Below are 22395 nucleotides of genomic sequence, written 5' to 3'. Positions count from 1 at the left end.
CTCATGTTCAGGTTTTAGCTAAAGTCCGAACAGCTTTTTAGTCTCAGCCAATAGGACGAGAACACATCGAATTCTTACCAGGAGAGAGAGAGTCTCGAATAATTTTTTATTCTCTCTTTTAAATTTCCGAGGGACAGACAAGAGAAAGGATTCTCTGTATTTTCCTCGAGCTCGGGATAGGGTGGCAAGATTCTATTCCAACCGCAGTTATTCTAATTGTACCTTTTCCATTTTACAAAAAGAATTCGGGTCATACAACATCACGAGAAGACAATCATCTCTCACCGGAGAATGTATATTCTCCTGGTTGGTTTCATAGTAAATGACAATGCATTAAAAGATTCTGAGAAGAAAGTTACTGGGGACATTTGAGGAGCCGATGATTTTCCATGATTCGGCATAGAACTCTTGGACAAGCTCCGCCCGACCTCTGGATCCAAAGACTGCGCATCACTCACCTATACGAGTGACGGCCAATTACACAATTTTAGCTATCATGACACCAACCAGCTTATTTACGTCAAAACATTAGAGATGGCTCGAGAATTACGGTTACAGAGCTCGACATTTCTTTTTCTTGAGGTTTCCAGTACGTAATTGTTTCATGTCTCAAGGGATAAATGTGTTAGTTGACAACTCCTGGAAAAACAAACGTACATTTTCTCGGAAGCCAGGCATCTTCCCAGAGATCAGTCCTTCAAGCACATTAAGCACTCCATAAAGATCTGTTTATTCAACTGCAAACAACTGAGGTCAAATATCTCAGACTGCTCTGCCGGCGTCGCAACGAAAATTACAAGCTAACTGCAATTCCCTATTACCTCTAGTCTGCTCTGCTCTTGTTAGGCAAACTAAAATTTTAGCCGATACACTATATCCTCTATTTGATTCCTGTTCCTAAGCACAATACCTGGGGTTTCCAGGGAGTATGGATTCCAAGCATTGACTCTGTAAAATGTCGTTCGCTGACGAAAGGGCAAAAAGAAGGGTCATCATTTTTTTCCCTCAATAGATGGGCAAGACCAAAATCTCCTCTGAAACACCTTGTTCTTCTGCACGTTAATGCTTCAAGATCCCCTGCTGGACAGCTCCCTCCCTCTCTCTCTCTCTCTCTCTCTCTCTCTCTCTCTCTCTCTCTCTCTCTTTTCCCCCCAGTGGATCATCAACCCTACAGACATAATATGAAATACATATGGCAAAAAGGATATTTTTGCACAAGGTAACATAAAAATGTTATAAAAATATACACCAAAGAGTCACAAAATTGTGAGAATCGGATTGCATTTCGCCACAAACATTTCCTATTCTAAATAACAACCTACTTGCTGCAGAAGAGCTATATATTTGCAAAAGATGAACCCTATATCTTCGAAACAGAAAGAGATTATGCATACAATGATAAAAAGAAGTAAATATAGAGCGCAATGACATATACATATGTATATCTATTACATGTTGAGCCTCCACAACTAAGCTTCATGATAACATCACCAATCCTGGCAACAAATTTGACGATGGAGCGGCTTCAGAGACTATTCAAGGTAAAGAATATGCTCATAGTCTTGTGTTTCTCCAGATATATAGAACTTCATGAATTCTAAAATTTATGTTCCAAATCCTATAGAAGACATGTTATGCAGAGTCACAACAGTCACACCTTATTCAATACTTGGGACAATGTCTAGAGGAGAGGGTTTGAAGGACCTGTTATAATTCGGTATTGTCTCGAAAAGTTCTAAAGAATATTATCACAGTACAGCATGTTCAAAGAACCAAGTTAATTATGATGGAGATATAGGAGACAAGTAAATCTATCGGGAATTACACCGTGATGTTTGCCCACTACTTAGGAGTATCATAGTGTAACCTCTTGCCACTTAGTATGACAATTCCTGCCATCCCTTTCTCATTGTTTTTTATTTGTTAAAACATAATAATAGACTTTATTCAAGGCACCAATAAGGTGATTTAGGGAAAGCTACTGCTTCATACTTATATTGGGGCACCTAAGAAAACAATGATGTGAGACATCACACAACAGTTGGGAATCTCATGACTTGTCAACTGGGCTTCCAAAATAGTTTGTTTATAATTCTTCCAATACAAAATCAAGAATGCCTTCCAACTTTTCTATAGTCTTCATATTTTCTAGATAACTCATTGCTTCAGTCTGTTACTCCATGCTGAACAAGGAATACATCAATGATTTTACTAGAATCTGTCACGACAACTTACAGGGACTACACTCATTTTCTTAACTGAGAAGAAAGCCTAAAAGGAATCTCCTCTTTAAACAAACCTTACTTGTGAAGGATCTGAGCTAGCATCAGATACTTTAACTAAAGTACCTATGGATTTTGCTACGTTTTACTGCCACTATATATGAGCAATTTGCCGCGACAAACATAAAATGAAGGCAAGCATCAATATCTGGACAAAAACAAAGCTAAAATGGCCACATTTTATCGAAATCCTCCCATAACTAAGGAGCCATAAAATAATTGGTGACTAGATTCAGCTCAGTTCTCTCCACAGCTTGGCTCATTCTACATGGCTGTCAAGGATTTAGCAGAAACTAAACTCATGTTAAGCAATTCTCGTGATTTGGATCAAACATAGATCTGGGTAATAAAATCAGTACCTGGACAATAAGTTCGATTTGGTATAGACATGCACCAAATTCTGGAAGAGCCTGCAATCAATACCAAATAAACTTAAAGATTCCCCCAGAGTTTTACCATATTATTATCGATCAATTAGATTAAAAGATCAAAAAATTATTCTTTGTTGATTATTAATGCTACGCATGTTACAAAGAACTAGAAAGGCAATCACGCCAAATGTTAAAGCCAATTAGTCGGTAACTTCAACTTAAGGGAAAATAATGCGAACAACATCATACACAATAATGTTTATTGATAGTACAAGTAAGAATACAAGGTGCTCAAAGCCAATTTCAAAAAAATGCCTTCAGTGCAAACTGCTCAACCCAGCAGTCAAATAACTGCTCCTCTATTTCTCATGGGATATCAAAAGAATGAACAAATATCATGTTCAAAAAGGAATTGCTTGGTGCCCGACAAGTTTGTGTATCTCAATAAGTACCTAGGTCAGCTCTCAAATCATTATTTGTCTCACTTTCCTATTGTGTTTACTAAAAAGGAGTTCTAAGGAACAATCAGGTACATCTGAGTTGGGGGCCACTACAAGGTCCAAAGAATGTTGTATGTACAAAATCAAACTCAAATTCAAGGCTTCACCCTCCAAATTCAGCAATGAGAATTTCCATCCTGTAAATCATTGAAAAAGCAGTCAGACACAACCAAATTGATCAAATTATACAAAGGCCAGCAAGGGCAAAACAAGCTCTGATGAAATAAATTCTTACCTGTTATGCCCCAAGTGAAGCCTATTCAAGGTTTGCCCAAAGCCACTCAGCAGAGCCCAACTAGTCGGGATCCACGTAAGTAATAGCCCTTGTCTTCACTGGATACCCAGGATACCACAAAGCTTTATCATGTTTTTGCACAAGCATGTTCCTCACATTGTGATTAAACTTTCAAGGAACTGAGCTACATGAAGTTTGGAGTCTTCATCCAAATGCTTCATCATTGCACTGTGTGTGACAAAATCAGGCTGAATATCCCTATCCAGCATTTCTCTGTATAATTTCAATGCTTCTCGCAAGTTACCAACGTCGCAGTTTCCATTTATCAAGATGGTATAGCTATACTTATTTGGATGTATTCCACGTTCATGCATTGAAGTGAAATAGCGGTAAGCCTGACCAATTTGTCTCACTCTACACAGGCCATTAATCATAGCATTGTAGGTGATGACATTAGCAGAAATACCATTTCTGTGCATCTCCTTGAAGTACATGAATGCCAGTTCCAGCATACCCTTACCTGCAAGGGCATGAATCAATACAGTGTATGTCACCACAGTAGGTGTCAAGCCTTTGCCCTGCATCTCATACAATACCTGTAGGGCTCTTCTAAGATGGCCCATCTCCAAATAGGCATGGATGATGCTTGTAAATGTTATATGATCAGGCAGAAGGCCATTGTGAACCATCCTCTGCAACTGATCAATCGCTTTTTCCACATTGCCCGATTTGCCTAACCCATTAACCAAGATATTATAGGTGATCAAATTGGGAGGAAAACCCTTTGCGAGCATTTCTTCTTGCAGACCAAATGCTGCATCCACCTGGCCCAGTTTAAGTTCGCGTGCTATGCGGGTTGTGTAGAATACATGGTCAGGCTCAAGTCCTCGCTGCAACATTTCATTAAAGAAATTCTCTGCCAGCCATAAATTCCCCATCTTACAAGATCCATTAACCAGAATTGTGTAGGTCCATACATCAGGGCTAATGCCCCGATAAATCATCTCCTCTTTGAGATGCAGGGCAGCCTCGAGATTCCCTGATATGCAAGCACCGTGTATAAGAGTGTTGTATGTGATCACGTTTGGAACGAGTTTGCCTCGCCTTATCTCTTTTAATAAGCGAAGAGCCTCCTCTAGGTACCCCTCCCTACAGTAACCATATATGAGAGTGTTGTAAGAAACCAGATCAGGATGCATATTCCTTTCTGACATAAGAAGAAACTTTTCTCTAGCATCATGCAGTCTTCCGCCCTTGCAGAGGCCGAGCATCAAAGCATTGTATGTTGCCACCGTAGGAGATGCCCCTCTACCTTCCATCTCATCACCAAGGCCCAGTGCCTCAACAAGCAAACCTTTACTGCAATACCCGCTAATTAAGGGATTATAACTATACGCCGAAACCTTCAGGCCCAGCTTCACCATCTCCTCGATCAGCTCCTTAGCCTGCTCCAGCTCGCCTTTCTTAGACAACCCATTGATCAGTATGTTATAGGTCACATTGTTGGGAAAATAGCCTCTCACTTGCATCTCTGTGAGAAGCTCCAGTGCCTCCTGCACTTCCCCTTCCTTGCAGTATGAATCCAGCAAAGTGTTATACGTGACGATGGTTGGCTTAATCCCAAACTCGTCCATCATCCGATAGACTTCCCTCACTTTGAACCCCAGATTGTAATCTCTAAGTATCCTGAGGATTCTATTACAGTTTCTCACATCAGGCAACACCCCATTCCAAACCATCTTATCAAAGGTCACTAAGCACTGCTCAACCATAGACTTTTTCGTGCAAACCCACAACAAGAGGTCGAGCATACGAGCCAAAATCTCCAACCTCACACCCTTCCCCATCAGGCAATCGACTACGCCTTCCATATCCGAGCTTATGACTTGCTCAACAACCCAATGGGCAGGTCTCATCAGATTGTTCTCAGCAAGGATTTCAAGAACCAAACAGAAAGCATTCTTGGAGGCGCCCAAGTTGAAGCCTTTCTGGCGCTGCACCCACCTCAAGAACCTCAGGGCTGCCCTGGGCCTTTCTCGGACGGAATCGAGGACTCGGACGAGGAGGTCGGGGTCGGCGACGACTTCGGCAAATTGGCGGCCGGCCCACTTCTTGACACAGAACGCAAAGGGCCTGTCCTCGACTGTGCGGAGAATGAGGTCCCTGTAAGCTGATGGGTTCTTCGCCGAGCAGTCGGGGGAGGAGGAGGAGCGCAGGGAGAAGAGGAGGCGGACCTTGGTTTCGAGAGCAGAAGAAGACGGGGCCAAAGCTCTTGAAGCTCTGAAGCCGAGGGTCATTGAGGGATGAAGCTATACGGGCAGATTAGGCATCTGCAGATTTCGAGCTGGAGAAGAGGGAGAGAGAGGAGATGGGGTCTTCGGGTATGGCGGCGGAGTTGCAGAGCTGGGAGAAGCTCCGCGGCGGAGTGGCGGCTCAGGAGTTGAATGGCTTCAGAGGTGGCCACACCACCCCGAGACTTGAATGGAAACCATACAAATGCCTGGGTGTACTGGGAAGTTAATCAAATTTTAGTCCCCGTACTTTCCATTCTGCTCATATTATTCCCTGAATATCTCCAGAAGAGACTATTATGGTGTATTTGGTTTTAAAGTTAAAAATAGAGTTGAGTTTTGATTTTAATTGAGTTGTAATAATTGTATTATTAAATTATGAGAAAAAGTGTGAAAAAGTAATGAATAGTTGATAGAAAGTAATGATTGTATTGTTGATTTGTGGAAAAAGTAATAAATAGTTGAGAGAATTTAATATTAAAAATTGAATTGAATGATTAAAAAATTGAAGGAAAATGGAAAAATAATAATTGTATTGTTGATTTTTATTGTGTAATGAGTAGAATTAAAGTTAGAATTAAAATTTTAAAAATTTGATTGCAAAATCAAACTGAGCGTTATCATTTTACAAATTTTCAATGAAGGGCTCATTGCTTCACCTCGCTTTCATCTAATAAGGATTTGAAAGTTTTTTACTCTTAGAACTTACTAAAATTCTGAATCCTTCATTCTCATTAATTTGGTGTCATGAGAAATTCGCCTTCAATTCAAACGAGTTATTTCGTCTCGTAAGATTGTGGAATCACAAGACTTGATGCATTATATAGATGGAAGTTGGGGCAAGTAATTCGGGAATAACACCTCTATACTCGCCCCACAAGAAATCATGTTTCTTTAATACCATCTTCCCGACCTTGAAGTATCATGACATCGGAACAAATAATTTCACTCATCTCCATTTATGCACCTTGAGATTGCGAGACAATTTGTTTTGGGAGGTTACCTGCTAGGAGGTAAATGGAACATAAAAGATAATTTTAGGAGTCAAGGTATAGTAATAGGTTGTCAGTAGGATCTCTCTTTGTCGTGGGAATTGTTATATGGAAATCAAAGTGACTATGCAACGAGAGTACTCACAAAGGAACATGCAATAAGCTGACATATTCAATGTTTTCAATGTCGTTTAAGTTAATTTTCGTGAACCGACTTCCCATGATGATCTGATAAGATGACATGGACAAGTCCCGAGAGAGAGCAAAAAAAAAAAAAATGTAAACATGGTCCTGGCCGATTGATAATTTGTACTTCAATGTAGTAGTTGGATGATCTAAGTTACATTAATCGGTTCAGGTGCCGGACACCTAACAGCTCGATAGAACATGCATACAACTGTCTGTGTCTAGGTTGGAGGGACCGAACCTGGGAGTCCCATGAAATATGCATGAGGGACCAAACCCTGAGAGTCTCGTGAAAATGGTGGCTAACAAAATGAACATTTACATGACTTTTGACTTAGAGAATATGTTGCACGGAGAAAGCATCTAATGGAGGCCATTATACGGGAACTGCTTGCCTTTGGTGGTGTCAAAATGTACTTGCTCCGTCTTCTCACATGAATGGAATCAGTGTCAAAATGTACTTGTCCTGTCTTCTCACATGAATGGAATCAGTTTTATGGCCATCTAGCTGCTTCTCAGGTGGGTTTATCAAGCGCATAATTTGAGGAGAAGGGCCTGCCAAGATGAGTAAATGGATGCCCGAGTCAACAGTCATTGCAAAAAAAAACAGCGAAACTCCCCGTTTTCTTCTATGAACTATTTAATTAGGCAAGCTTGGAGTTTGTCTCATGGCTGATTTAACCAATAGAGGACAGGGCTATTGCATCATTTTACAAGCATTATTGCATGAAGAAGAAGCTCACCGGACAAGAGTTGTACGACTTTAGGCCCTGCGTGAGCTCAGAAGGTGAGATAAGGAGCTTCACAGGGCGAAACTCAATGCCCTGATTGTGTGCCCTGCCATCTGTAAAACCAATCAGTCCACACTGAAGAAGATGCTCAAACGCCTGTCGAAAAAACATACCACAGCATTTGAATTACTACACTAACCTTGGGGGAAAGCAAAATCGACATAATTATGGATTGTCCTATAACTTAAGAGGACTAGAGAAAGCTAGACTAACCCGACGGCAGACATTCTGTCCAAAGTAGTCAGATGTCTGGAATGAATCATGAATAGTTTTGTATTCTGCCATAGTCAACAAAAATATTTATTACTATTGGGACAAAAAGGATAATGATTTAATAATCCTCGCAAGGAAAAAACATCATTGACCTTTTATTACAGCACTGAAGCTGTATGAGTTCTGCTCTTTCACTTCCAATCTCTTCATGCATACCAGAAGATAGAGTTCTAGGATGGAGCAATCTATAAAATAAGTACAAAGTGTAGAGAGGTTTTCAGTGAGGTCAGAATTTTATCGGCATGCTGTGCCAGACTAAAAAAGAAAACCAAAACACAAGTTTCCAAATGAGATAAGTTCAATAACTGAATCAGGATTTATTTGTACCCCTCAAAGATTCCATCTTTGGTTGTCTTTTGATACTAGGAAGTGCAGTCTTGAAGTTGTCGAGTGATAAGTGCCCCAGATCCAAATTTAAGCTAGAGACAGCCCGAAAGCTAGTTTCACAGAGCGATAACCTTGTCAGAAGATTAAAAGTAATCTATTGGTACAATTCTTTTCCACACTAAATACTGGGAAGGAAACTTACAGAAATTTTGCCAAGTGCCTTATGGCAGGATAAGAATCCCAGTATGAATCGATAATTTCCTGGAATCTGTTGTCCACTAATATACTCTGAAAATTGTCAAGGAATAATATCATAATGGTCACCATTGACTGATTTGTACAATCACAAGGACCGCTGGCAGTAACACCACACCTGTGAAACTTCTCGTTAAAAGGACAAATTGACCACTTTCAACTTCTCATAAATTTTTAGAGGCAGCATACTTATGTGCCTCATGAAGAGCATAAAGGTCTCAAATATACCAAACCAAATGGACAAGAATTGCAATGACACGAAGGATACTTGAAGTTTTGCATTGAATTCAGCCGCATAGTGATGAGGTAGGCTCGAGTCCATTGGCAAAGACAGGACATGTTCCACCAACCTGCAATGCTACATGAGGGCGTTCAGTGTAGTCTGCTGCTTATTTGCAGAGCTCAAAGTCAGCTCCCAATCCAGGGCACAGAACGTACCTCTGCAAATCCTCCTTTGATGGAGGTAAAAATAACAGCTTTCTATGTGAAAAGCGAGATTTCACTCTCTTTTCTAACAGCTGGTCAGCATCCTGCACGATATACAGTATCACTCAGATAATTAAACGTGTACGATGCCAATTTCTAGGTGACAGCCAATGTTTAACCCAATTAATCTTTTGCCCCAACTTTCCAATTTGTCTCTCCCTTCCAGCCCCCACTTCCCACCCCACTCTTTCTAATTTAACTCTTACTAATTACTAATTGAGAGTGAGCAGAAATTCGAGAAATAACAAGAAATAATCCTGCTCTTGATTTTGAAGAATAATTGGGATTAAATAGAAGGAGTAAAATAATGCAGCCACGTACCAGTCGGCAACTAACACCAATGACAACAGCTTGGGAACTTATCGATTGCATAGCATCAAGCAAAGCATACAGAAGTCGTTGTCTACCCTGCAGAAGATTACTTAAACAATGTGATCTTAGGTTTTCTACTTGAAAAAAGAACAAGAATATAGGAAAGGGAGAGTATAGGTTCAGCAATTATGTGCCCTGTCTTCTTAAATAGGTGAAATGTACTTTCTCTTGGTTTGATTTCAGAAAGAAGAATGGAAACTTACAAACAGGATATACATCAGGCCCAACTACAAGATGATGCTAAATGAATAAAAGATAGACAAAAGATGTTCAAGCATTCATGTAATTAAATATCTTGCTATTCATTAGATGGCAATGTTCACTTCATCTTCTATCAAATTCCTTGCTGAAGATTCTTTGTGAGTTGATTAGATAAATGTGCAAGAGAAATGACAAGACATTGTAGTGTCTATAGATTACCTGAGTGAAGAGGTCAAACTCATCCAGGACAAAAGTGATGGTTTTATGTGCTAATCCACACTCCCTGATTAATAGCAAAAACATGAGGATGCAATATTCTACATGACGATAAGAGTTAAAAATGTTGTACAGACTCACCGCAGCATGGCTAACAAGAATTGGGAGTTATCATCAAACGAGGCCTATGAACATAATAAAAGGAGTTATTAGAGAAGTAAATCAATAATGAAATGTAAATTATTCCAGTGAAATATGTCAAAGCATAACAAACACTTGGGCAATACCATCTTTGAGAATAATAGCTGATGTTCAACGCACAACTGCCTGGCAATTTCCTGGAACTCAAAAGATTGACAAGGCAAGCAACATAACTCATGTGAAGAATTAGAGTATTTTAATGACACTGCCAGCAAAAAAGTCCAGTTAAGAAGAAAATTCCAATTCATTTGGCAAAACAGAAACGGAGTAGCGGATTTGACTGTCCATAAAAGGAATGCTACGAGAGTATTTATGGCTACTGTTAGAAAATGTGGCACAAAAGCTTCACATAGTAGTAGTGGTAAAAGTGCCCCGACCTTAAAAGCACTGTTGTCATCACTGTGCAATAACCCATTCAATCTGATCTGCAACACAACCAAGCGCAACTTTCACATTAGTATAATGATGATGTCCCATAGCCACCAGAGCTACACTCGAATGCTTCTATCGATGGAATGGAGCAAAAAAATATACATACCACAGTTATCATATCGGGATGTTCCAGAAGTAAATCTCCAATAACGAGTTCCAACACCTGCAAATCAAATTTTTTATTAAACATCTGATGTAGTTGCGACAGACATCAAAGGCAAAAATAGGAACGTCGCATATAAGAGAAATGCATACTGCAGTCTTTCCGGAGCCACGGGGGCCGAGGAGCAACACCGAATTGTTGCATGCCTCTGTTATCGAACTCGAAACTATGAACTTCAACTTGCTGCATTCCAAAAGAAATTTATCTTTTAGCAATCAATTACAAGTATTTCGGTTATGAATCACACAACAATGGAGACCCACCGATGGCGGGGAAAATCAAGCACCGATTCGGCTGGTCAGTTCCACAAACTCACACTAAAAACGGAGCAGAGAAAGAGAGAGATAGAGCGGGGAATCGGACCTGTAGTTGCTATCAGGAGAGTCGCAGAGGGGTCGAAAGATGAAAGTAGGGTTACAGAGGCGGCTCCTGAGGAGGTTTAGGGCTTTCTCCGCCGCATCCTCCGCCCCCATCTTCGGTTCCAATAGCCACCACAGCGGCTGAGATCAGAAATGGCGGGAAAAGAAGCAGAGAGGAAGACGAGAGATACTCGAAGCCAGGATACGATTGGGCTGGGCCATGTTATTGGGCCGGGCTACTCTATATTGGGCCTTGTGAGTTATCAATGAAACGTAGAAATTTTCCAGGATCTGTGACTCGTTTGTCAGTCCCAAGTGATACTAATTTCGCTCTCTCTCTCTCTCTCTCTCTCTCTCTCTCTCTCTCCAATATTAAATCCTGCATTCATTTCATAACCAGCATTCGTATATAATTATACTGAGTATATCTAAGTGACTATATATATATATAATAAAGAAATGCAATGAATGTCTAACTAAAGAATGTGTAAGTAAATAAATGAGACTTATTCATCATTCTCTTCTACATGAAATAGAAAAATATATTATGTATGATATAATCCATTTGTGTCTTATTCTTATCATTTGAATTCCAATTTTTATTTCATTAGAAATTCTCGGAAGATTCATTAGAATTCGATCCAACAAGATGAGGCAGACCAATCGGGCATTTTAGAAAAAGGAAGGGAACTTCTCACCGAAGGAGGCAGTAGGAATGAAGGAGACGAATAGATGAACAGCCATTGTCCTGAAATCTTAAATTTGACCAGTTTTCTTGTTTGTTCGATAAATTGGCAAGAAAAGTTACCCGATGAACGAACTGCGATCAAATGTAAAAAAAAAAAAAAAAAAAATTAAATTAACGAGTGTTGTGAATTTCACATGATAATATATTAGACTCTCAGTGAAAACTTGCACACCACATTGAATGTGTTTTGTCTCACCTAATATTCCTCTATGGGGCTAATCCATGATGCACGTCCTCTAGGTTTATCTTTCCTAAAAGGGTCCTCTTTAAAGGCTCACCTATTGGAGTTACTAGAATGAGAACACAAGCATTCAACATTTCGATCAACATAATAACTTAATTAAAGATTAACAATTACAGCAACAAAACATTAAGAAAAAATCGAGTTATGCGTGAAACCTGCTAGTACCAATATATATAACACTCAAGAAGACATAATAGAATTCTGTCTGGATATTTTGAGAATTCTCCACTTATATCCCTACCTCTTGGATGTACTATATAGGCCATGTTGGGCATTCGGGATAAGGTGGATAGAAGCTTAAAAATCCTTATCATAAAAGCTAATGAGATGAAATCCTTAATAGTATTCCGAACTGCACACAAGGAATATCAAATAAAATCCATTCATAATTAAGTTGTTTTCCAATCTCATCCATGTAACAATTCGAGGAGAAATTGTCAATGAATTGGGCCGGGCTCCTCTACATTAGGCCTCGTGAATTATCAATGAACCGTAGAAATTTTCCGGTATCTGTGACCCATTTGTCTGTCCCGAGCGATACTAATTTTCGCTCTTATGTCAGCTCGACTACATCACCTGAGGGTTTCGAACTGCTCGACTGCATGCAGGTAAAACTCGCGCATGTGAACAACGCATCAAACTAAGCATTTCCTATCAACTGCATATGAATTATGATCAACCTTTCAATTTTTCGTATGGAAGAAAACATATTTTAGTTTTAGGAGATATTCCACAAACGGAGCCAAAACCAAAGTCAATGACATAAGATGGACCGATTGCTTGCGTAGACAAGATTTAAAGACAATATAAAGGCCCTTTTTTTTTTCTATCTTAATGAGTCGTACCTTCACAAAACAACCCTTTGACTCTATCTTCTACACACACTCCAATGGCAAATCTAAGCGAACATTTATTAGTGACTCAAACTAGTGTTCGTCAACTGTTCTTCCAACTGACCAACAGAGCAGCAGCTCAAGACTAATTCTAGCTGCTTAATTGAGCCCCTCAGACCCGAACAAGCCTTAACAAAGGTGTCTGTAGACCCTTTCAGATCTTCGACCTCTGATTCAATCCCATTAAGAGAACTCGAGATCTTTTTAAGGGCTGCCTCCATGGTCGAAACCTCCTGCGGAGGGTAAAGACAAGCCCCGAGCTCGTCAATCTGTGCCCCGATCACTTGGCTGGACTTCAACAGTTTTTCCAAGGAGTCCACGAAGCTCCCACTAGTGTCTGCTTTCTCCATCTTGAGCAAACCCGTGATGGAACGGATAAGTTCTTTAATTACTAGAAGCAAGTCGGAGACAACCTCCATTGCTAATTCAGCCACCTTCATCTCTTCAGGCGATAAGTCATTGCCCATATCACCGACATCGTCATCGTCATCTTCATTTCCATCACCATCACCAGCAACGCCACCACTAGTTTGCTGGTCATCTTCTTGTCCACCAGAATCGGGCTTGAGCTCCCTCATCTCCCGAAGTACATCCTTCATGGACACTGCAACCTGCGTCATGGCCCGTCCAATTGCAGCAATATTTGTAGCAGGGGCCTTCTTAAGACCAGAACATGCTTCCCATACTTTACCAACCAGAACCGGGACTGCAACTTTCTGGTCTTTACTGCGCGACCCTGCATGCAGGTACCGAGACAGCACGAGGATCATTAATCGGTTCAAAGGACACGTCACCAACAACTTAAAGTTAAAATGCCATGAGACATGCTGCCCAACATCCGTCACATATGTTATTTACTAGAAGAACCATTTGGATAAATTTGCTCTAATCAACATGCAACCAAAAGAGAGAAGAAATTCCAAATGGGGCAACTAAAGAATCAGTAATGAGGGGCCTTCCATCTTATAAAGTCAATTGCAAGGCCGAATACACTACACAATCTACCAAAGCACAAGTCACGTTACATATGGATAGGGGAGAGAGAGTGGAGAGGGAGAGATATACCGGAAGAAGAAACAGAATCCTTCATCAAGTTGAAACTGCTATTGACAACTTGCATCACTGATTGATGGAGATTCGAAGAAAGAGTGGGTCCCGCCCCAACCGTGCTTCCGTAAAAGTACAATAGGAAACCCTGCAATACATTGAAATACGAAGCCATATTCTCCTCAACTTCTTTAGCTTTGGGTGTACCTCCAGTCCATAGCATTCCAACTGCATAAGCAAGAGAAGAGGCAATACAGATTACTACCTCATAAAGTATATAACAATTAAGCCACATCCAGAACAGTCTAATGGTACAGGCAAGACTACACAGAAGTAGACTCTGTTTAATAAGCAACCTCCTCCAAAGACGGCGATAGTGATCGGCAACTCAATGCAAGATAAATCTAGATAAAAAATTTCATCAAGAAAGCACCAACGAGGTGGCCAGAAACATGGATCTACTTTGGAGCAGTATTATACATAGAAGGAACAGCACTCCAGAGAAGGAGAAACCGAGCAGGCGTACTCGAGAACATATTTTCAATCTCTCCATCTCCTCTTTATCTCTCTCAATTTTAAATCTTCCATTCTTCCCTAACCAGTTTACCACTCTCCTACTCTATTCCTCACTCCCCTTCATTGTTCCAGTATGTCCACCTCTCCTTGTCCATTCGACATGAAGATGTCGAGTACTGAATAAACTTCATGATTAAAAAAGTAATCCGGATCAAAACCACAAGCAAAAAATATAAGAACTTGCATACGAGTGAAGCAGAGGGGCTATGTACCAATGGTGGCTTGCTTGGAAACTTGCTCGCCCATCTTGATGACATCCTCCCACTTCACCTTCTCAACAGTTGCAGGCGGCGTTTGATCCAACACCTGCACAATTACACGCATACCCAATCCCACCCCAACCCACCCACCAAAAAAAAAAAAAAGAAAAAATCAATCTTTCGAGCGACAATAGCAAAATTGCCTGATTAAGCGAAGGAACTGGAGGAAAAAGGGAACCTGTAAGGTCTCGTGGATGGTGTTGAGATGAGAATTTAGGATCAGAGCGAGGCGCTCTCTCTCAGCTTTCGCCATATTTGGCTGAAGAAGAAAGCTTCGTTGAACTGTCGGCGCTCAGCTCTGCTTTCCCTGGGACTGTCTGTGGCAGGCGGCCGAACAGGAGAGAGCCAACATCAACAGCCGTGCGGCCTTAGGCCGCAGAGGAGAGCAGGGCAATTGAGTTTGGAGGGTAGAACGACGGCGTTTAATTATCGGCATTGGGAGGAAAATGAATATGTAAATTTGACCCCTCAATTTTGTTTATAGTTTCAATTTTCCCACTAAAGTTTTCCTCCTATCTCACTTTACACCTCTTCACATGCCTTTTAGCCCATAAATTCGTGATATTTACCATTTAGGAATGGCTCAGGGCTCGACTTTGCCCCATGGCAATCTCTCTATCTATATTTACATATAATATAAAGCAGAGCTGAATGGAATTTTCTTCATATAGATATATCAAGAATTTTTTAGGCCCATGGCCTCGGAACAACCGACTACTAAATGGAATTTTTTTGATTTTTGAGTATTTCTTATTTTAAAATTTTAAAATATATTTATCTATGATATTTTGTAAAATATCTCTATCTTTAATGATTTTATAGATATATGAATCATATACAATTTTCAAAAACCAAATCAGTCTATATTTTTTTCAGTTTTTGTATGAAACACCACCCATATAAACAATGACGTATTTAGCTTTCAAAAAATACATTTATTACTAGAGCTCTCAAAAAGTATGTGTATCATGGGATGCATTAGATTTTTTTTTTCAAATTCTCAATCTTGAAAGCAGATAGTATGAAAATTGCGATAAACCAATATCAACTTTTCTTTTCTTTTATCTTTTATATGTGCATCTACTTATATTCTTATGAAAAAACTCTTTTCCATTAAATTCTATTATTTGCCTACGTATGTAGCATGTTTTGCTTGGAATTCTTTTCTTGGTAAATATTAAAATTGAAGGTGAGTTTTTTAAGAAGTATGTCTATTATTAGATATAAAGGCGAGTTTTCAATTATTTGTTTTTCTTTTTGTCACTCATGTACAACCAATAGTTTTAGAATGTTTGGATTTCTATAGGAAATTTTCTGAAATTTTTGGATTATCCCATTTATAAATATCACGTCAAAATTTAGAATAAACAATGTTGCCATGTATGCTCATATGAAGGATGTCTTTTTGCACTTTTTTAATATAGTTTTTCATATGTTATTCGCCGCTTTAAATTACCATTAGTAGTATATTGAAAATTACATTTTAATTGATTGTAAATTATTATGATTTTTAAGTAATTAGAAAATCAAATTATGTAACATTTTTCCCCATGCAACATACGGGCTCTACGACTAGTATATATATAATATATAATTGCTGAGCCAATCGCTAAATTGCGCCATTTGTCAAAAAATTCAAAATGGTGATTTCTCGTCATCATTTATATTCTATCATCATCATCATCATCATCATCATCATCATTATTATTATTACTACTACTACTACTACAAATTAGATACATAGTTATGGTTAAGCCAATTAAGCCAATATATATAATATATATTTCCTGAGGCAATTACTAAATTGTGTCATTTGTCCAAAAATTTAAAATGGTGGCTTCTCATTTACCGACCTTTCGTATGCCTTATCATTCAATAACTTCCACCAAAATGATTAATATTCTATCATCATCATCACCTTTTATATTATTATTATTATTAGGGTTAATAGCCTAAAATAATACAAACTTTTCACATTCTATCAATTTTAGCACGAACTATCAATTTGATATTTTATCATACCTCAACTTTTTCGTTAATTTAAATGAGAATCGATGGCCGCACCCTTTGATCGGCGTAGTCGAGGTCGTCGGCGACCTTATAGGGGCAGCGGTGGGCTCCGATGAGGCCTCACTGCCCGAATTTGAAAAAAAAAAAAGAAGTAAAATTGAGAAAAGAATGAAAGGGGTAGGTGGTAGGGGTCTCATCGGCGGCCACTATCTTCCTAATTGGGGTCACGGGAGACCTCTGCTGTCATTGGCAATCCCGATTGGGCGGGTGTTGGTTGTCTTTGAGGCTTCCCGATCGAAAAAATGGAAGTCGTGCTAACATTGATATCAAATTGATAGTTTGCGTATTTTTAGGAAAGCTCGTTCTATAATTAATAAAATGTGAATATTTTTTTAGAAAATTAACCCTTATTAATTATTATTATTGTTGTTGTTGTTGTTACAAATTAGATATATAGTTATGGTTAAGCCAATTAAGATAATTGTTAGGGAGATTATTATTATTATTATTATTCTGATCATCATCAACATCATCGCACAATTTATCCAAAAATTTAAAATGGTCGGTCCTCACTCGCCAATCCTTCGTATGCTTTATCTTTCAATAACTCCACTAAAATGATTAATATTCCATCATCACCATCATCATAATTATTACAAATTAGATATATATAGTTATGGTTAAGCCAATTAAGCTATTGGGATAATTTCTATGGAGATTGTCGTCGTCGTCATCATCATCATCAAACATATTTATCTATATATATCTATATAGAATCTATGTATAATATATAATGCCAAGACATAAAGTAAAGATGAATGTGGTTTCACCCACTGTCATCTTTGGCTTCACCAGGTTCCCCATATAATTTATGAATAAATATATCTCTTAGAAGTCAATCACTTAGATTTATTTAACTTTTCCATTTTCAATTTATAAATGCTTAATTATATTCTTGAAACCGTAATAATGTTTTCTAGTTTAAAAAGGATACTAAAATATTTTTCTAAAATTTTCCATTCAAGTAATTACTTATATAATTGAAATTGTAAGGAAGTTTTGAAATATTCAAAAACTATTACAAGCCGTATGTTAGTATTAAATACACTTAAAAATTAAAAAGAATGCTAAAAATTATTTATTGAAAGGTTTGCATAAATGAATTGAGTAAATTTTAGTTTTTATTTCTATTAAAATTTGAAAATTTAAATTCTATGATTGCTTTATTTTTGTATAAAATATATAAATCAAAGTGTCTTCTACAATTTTGGTATTAAAAAACAAAAAGACATTAGTTATTTGAATTTGGAAGGAAAAAGAAGGATATATAATTAAATTTAATAAAACAAAATTGGCTAAAAATGGAAGGGAAAACGATTTGAAAGGAAAGAGAAGGATTTAGATTTAGGCAAAAAGGAAAATAATTAAGGAGGGGAGGAGAGAACATTTATAAAGGTCGCTTTTGGGCTGCGTTTGAGCGCTAGGATATGGAGTAGGATAAGATTTCTCAAATTCAAAATTCTTATTTGATGATGGTAGGATAGGATTTGGATTTGGGATTCATTGGGATATTATTGTTAATAATCTAATCCCGGTTAGGGGTGGATTAAGAGTAAAAAAGGATATATTTAATGCTAAAAGACATAAATGCCCTTGTTTTGGTTTTGAATTCCTGCTTTTGAGGGGAAGATATGCAATTGAGCTATGTATGCTAGCTAATCTGAGATCTATGCAGACCAATTCGAGCAAGCAAACTTCTCTAATTCCTGTGTAATGGACATGTAAAAAATAAAATCTTTCGAGTCTCTAGCTACATACTGCACAATTCACACCCTCTGCTGCAGCCTGCACATTCATTAGCCTATCTTTCGTACTTAGTATGTTATTATCTTTCATACTAATATGTTTTCCAGTTATTGGTATATAAAAATTAAAAGACGCAAAGCAAAAGAAAGCCTATATTAGTTTTACTTCAATAAGATTTTAAAATTTCAAAATGATCGGATTCTAATTGGTTCAAGCGGCTCAGCATTAGTTCTACTTAAACAAGATTTCTGGTTCGAGTCATTGTCAATACAGAAAATTCACGTTGGGAGAGCCTCTTAATGGGCCGATCCGTCTCGATTGGATTAGCTTCCGGATACCAAAGGTTATACAAAAAAAAATGATTGGATTCCAATCCATTCATTTCCTTGTGTGAAAAGCAATGCTAAAAGTACACCAAAACAAATATAAATGCTAAAATAACTAATAAAAAAATTGGCCCATCCGGCTTGAAGTTGGATTAGCCGGATCTCATATTGGTCATAGAATCCGATGAATATTAAAATTCACGTGCTTAGCATTGGTATAACTTATAATACTAAGGTCTTGTTTGGTACGCAAAAATTAAATAGATTGGAATGGAGTGCTCATTTCTTCATTGCACCTCATTTTCTCATTAGTGTCTCTTACATAAGTTGGAAATGACATTCCTTCATCATCAAATTTTTCTTTCATTTTGATGGAATGAACATTCACTCAATTAAGAAAGGAAATGTGCATTCCCTTATTTCAGGCTATATTTGTGAACCATGGACAATGACTTCTTACGGTCATTGCGATTACCGTCATAATTGAGAAGATCATGCATGTGAGCAGCACATGACCTGTAAAAAATTCTTCAAAAAAAGAGAGATTAAAAAGTTCTTTTCAAGATGACGCCTATTACATGATTTCTCATCATAAATCCCATATTCTATGGGATTTCCTCTTCGTATATTACGTTACTTATTTACAATATATTCTTCGTTAGGCTAGATTTGCTGCTAATTTCCTTTATTACAAGGATTTTATTTACTTCTAGAACAAGAAGCCTTGTGCATTATATATATATATGTGTGTGTGACATTCGGTATCAATCAATGGAGATTAAGGTTTCTGGCTCCAAACCCAACCCCAACCCCAACCTATCACCTTGTCTGTCTGTCGGTTGTCTAAAACATAGACCAAACAAAACTCATTCCATTGATTCACCGGAGGGTCTAGTACCTAACGGGCAGGTTGCCGGCAAGGGAGGCCCCACCAAAACTCTCCATTCTCTCTATTTTGAAAAACAGAGGGAACAAAGTGTGAGCTTTGGTGGGGGCTCCCTTAAAATTTTTTTTTTTAAAAGACGAAGAAACAACGTCATTTTGAGTGGTGGACTCAATATGACATCATTTCAACCTTTTTTAAAATGACAAAATGAAATTGTTTTGAGTCCATCCCATAAAATGACGCCATTTTGTCGTCTTTCTAAAGCCCCGGTTTTTCATTTTTTTTCCTTAATTTTTTTTCTATTAGGCAGGAATAAAGGAAAGTTAAAAAAAAAGAGTCTAGAATTAAAAGGACAAAATTGTGATTTTGAAGGGAAGGGTGCTTTCCCGCTCCCGCCCATTTAATAGTATAAATCGTTTCATCATTGTCATCTTCCTCTCAAGTACGATCCATCCCACTCTTTGACTCTCGATTTTCTAGTATGCGCTCTTTCTCTCTCTATCGCTCTCTCGATCTCTCTCTATCGCTCTCTGTCTTTCTCCATCTCTTCTCTCTATCTCTCTCTCCATCTCTTCTCTCTGTCTCTTCTTTGTTCATATTGCTTCTATCCTTGTCTCCAGCAGATTACAACATCTTTGAGCTCCACGTATCCTACCTCTTTCCTAAACTCAGCTCCTAAGCTTCTCCGATCAGTGGCATAATCCTTCCTTAACGAGAGGACTCGGTGAGCTTCTTAAGCGTTAAAACTAGTTTGTTTATGTGTGATTGCGATGATTGGTGATTCCATGACCAATTTGTGTATGTTCTATTCGCTTTTGATCCCTAAAAGACTCTGCTAAGCTGTGGACTGAACTGTACGGTGGTCTTTGGTTTGATTCGACATGTCCGATTTGTGTATGTTCTATTCAATTTTGATGCGGCAAAAGAAGCGGCAAAGCTGTACCTTGAAAAAAACAGGTTCTAACGACATTGTTTCGAGGGAAATGGCCTCCGGAGCACAACTCATCGCCTTTGGAGATGAAAAGACGAGATTTAGGTCGAATTTCATCGTGTAGGACATCAAACAGGCAGTTTTATGTTATTTAGGGTTTTTTTTGCTATTTTAGGAAATAGTTTATTTTAAAGAATATTTTATTTTTTTATCGTTATATTTTCGTTTTCTCTATTTAAACGATGTAAGTCCTAGGGCTAAGACGATTTTTGGATTATTAATAAAGTTCTGGAGCTACCGTGCTCTTTCGCCCATTCTCGAATTTGATTCGAGTTTGATGCATATTCCCTAGTATTCGTAAAATCAACAGGTGATAGAAGATTGTCTTCTGGTATTCGTGCTCGAATCAACATATTGCAATTAGTCACGCTGCATCGGATTTCATCAATTTTGATCGCTTAAAGTATTCTTGTTGAGCTGTGGATTGAACTGTACGGTGGTTTTTGGCTTGATTCAAGCATGTCTTCTACAGTATTGATGGGAAGAGACCATGCTTGATGCGTGGACTAAAAGTTGTGATTAAGCACATGGTTGAGTTAAGAGATGGTTCCTAAATCGATTTATAGTACTTTGGCATGATATCGATGACCTATTTGCTGTGCTTAAACATGCGGCTAATTTGAGATGAGCATGGAGAATGATACTCATTTGCTGTCAAGTATCAATGACGTGGGGGGCCGAGACATGGGATAGCCACTTTCATAATTTATTTGGGATTGAGTTGCTGATAATAATGTTGCATTTCTTGTGTTTACTTAGGCATAATTTATGTTTCATATTGTGTTTAGGTTGTCGTGCTTTGACTTGATTGCACATGTGATATGCTGAAGCTTTCACGTCAAATTCTTCCTCTAAGCCCTCTAGGGCTGAGGTGGTGGAAGGTAATACAACCACCGAACGACTAGAGCGAATTTTTCATCCTTTGATGGAGGATCTTTTTAAAACTCAGTCAAGCTGTGTGAAATCATTGCAAGATGATGAAAAAAATACTTTGGGTTATGCTCAGTAAGGAAGGTCTAAAAAGTATGATTGAAATGGTCGATGATCACATCGTGATGCTCATTATGACCACGTGGGGGTAGTTCTTCAGCTATTGAAGATTGTATCATCAAATATATGGAAATGCTACGCAGTCTTCTGATGAAGTGTGGGCATCGCTCTTCTTCTACTCCAGGGGCCATGGGGAAGACCCTGTCTAGTGACATTCTCAAGACACTATCAAAAGTTTTTGAAGAAATTAATGCGCTGCTGCATGAAGCTATAAACGCCTTTGGTAAGTTCGCTTTCTCCCCCAATCAATTAATACTTTCCTTCATTAAATTGTTTTGAACTATCTAAATCAGGAAGACGAGTACAAAAAGGAAAGAGATTGGTTAAGAGATTGACGAGAAAAAGAATCAAGCGGGACAAGGAAAGAATTTACAAAGGAATGAGTTCACGATATTTGAGGAAATTTAGTAGAATGAGAGTCTGTCTTATCAATTTTTCCCTTGCAAGGTTTGTCCTTGACCTATACAAACTTTCAGGGAGAGGTGACAAATTTATAAACCAGGAGGCGGTTCAAAAGGCGAAGGCGGCCTCTGTGAAGCTCACCAAGTGTAAAACATTGAATATGGGAATAATCCCCTTGGAGGCGATTAAAATTAGGCATCATTTGAAACTGGAATGTGAGGAG

The 22395-nt window shown here is 38.4% G+C and overlaps 3 protein-coding genes across 4 annotated transcripts; all 3 read right to left on the bottom strand.

The window, feature by feature from the left end:
- Nucleotides 1-1207: 1207 nt before the first annotated feature.
- Nucleotides 1208-5864, bottom strand: LOC116210739 (pentatricopeptide repeat-containing protein At1g22960, mitochondrial). Of its 2 annotated transcripts, XM_031544767.1 has the most exons (3): nucleotides 3389-5864; nucleotides 2642-3290; nucleotides 1208-1496 (listed from the first exon to the last, which is right to left on the bottom strand). In XM_031544767.1, the coding sequence occupies exon 1, from the start codon at nucleotides 5683-5685 to the stop codon at nucleotides 3541-3543; it is 2145 nt and encodes a 714-aa protein (XP_031400627.1). In that variant the 5' UTR covers nucleotides 5686-5864; the 3' UTR covers nucleotides 1208-1496; nucleotides 2642-3290; nucleotides 3389-3540. The 2 variants fall into 2 exon arrangements, with proteins under 2 accessions (XP_031400627.1, XP_031400626.1); XM_031544766.1 differs by having other exon boundaries at nucleotides 1208-3290.
- Nucleotides 5865-6939: 1075 nt separating this feature from the next.
- On the bottom strand, nucleotides 6940-11082 carry LOC116210741 (origin of replication complex subunit 4). Its single transcript, XM_031544768.1, has 16 exons — nucleotides 10938-11082; nucleotides 10667-10757; nucleotides 10518-10574; nucleotides 10357-10404; nucleotides 10066-10116; nucleotides 9920-9963; nucleotides 9782-9845; nucleotides 9311-9397; nucleotides 8942-9033; nucleotides 8772-8853; nucleotides 8451-8536; nucleotides 8249-8358; nucleotides 8014-8106; nucleotides 7862-7926; nucleotides 7601-7744; nucleotides 6940-7412 (listed from the first exon to the last, which is right to left on the bottom strand). Exons 1-16 carry the CDS (start codon nucleotides 11045-11047, stop codon nucleotides 7386-7388), a joined length of 1251 nt encoding a protein of 416 aa, XP_031400628.1. The 5' UTR covers nucleotides 11048-11082; the 3' UTR covers nucleotides 6940-7385.
- A 1555-nt stretch (nucleotides 11083-12637) lies between these two features.
- Nucleotides 12638-15101, bottom strand: LOC116210742. Its single transcript, XM_031544769.1, has 4 exons — nucleotides 14880-15101; nucleotides 14654-14747; nucleotides 13884-14093; nucleotides 12638-13554 (listed from the first exon to the last, which is right to left on the bottom strand). The coding sequence occupies exons 1-4, from the start codon at nucleotides 14952-14954 to the stop codon at nucleotides 12839-12841; spliced, it is 1095 nt and encodes a 364-aa protein (XP_031400629.1). The 5' UTR covers nucleotides 14955-15101; the 3' UTR covers nucleotides 12638-12838.
- Nucleotides 15102-22395: the final 7294 nt, after the last annotated feature.

Source organism: Punica granatum, chromosome 6 (assembly GCF_007655135.1).
Source record: "Punica granatum isolate Tunisia-2019 chromosome 6, ASM765513v2, whole genome shotgun sequence".
NCBI lineage: Eukaryota > Viridiplantae > Streptophyta > Magnoliopsida > Myrtales > Lythraceae > Punica > Punica granatum.
Note: the sequence above shows the minus strand (reverse complement) of the source record. Positions and strands in the feature narration are given on the sequence as shown.

Coding starts and splice junctions, on each gene's coding strand:
- LOC116210739 (XM_031544766.1), bottom strand. CDS start 5,685: ATGACCCTCGGCTTCAGAGCTTCAAGAGCTTTGGCCCCGTCTTCTTCT.
- LOC116210741 (XM_031544768.1), bottom strand. CDS start 11,047: ATGGGGGCGGAGGATGCGGCGGAGAAAGCCCTAAACCTCCTCAGGAGC. Junction 8,854..8,941: donor TCAAAGGAGGATTTGCAGAG/GTACGTTCTGTG, acceptor GTAGCATTGCAG/GTTGGTGGAACATGTCCTGT. Junction 7,927..8,013: donor CTTCAGTGCTGTAATAAAAG/GTCAATGATGTT, acceptor TGACTATGGCAG/AATACAAAACTATTCATGAT.
- LOC116210742 (XM_031544769.1), bottom strand. CDS start 14,954: ATGGCGAAAGCTGAGAGAGAGCGCCTCGCTCTGATCCTAAATTCTCAT. Junction 14,748..14,879: donor CCATCCACGAGACCTTACAG/GTTCCCTTTTTC, acceptor GTAATTGTGCAG/GTGTTGGATCAAACGCCGCC. Junction 14,094..14,653: donor TTCCAAGCAAGCCACCATTG/GTACATAGCCCC, acceptor TTGCTTATGCAG/TTGGAATGCTATGGACTGGA.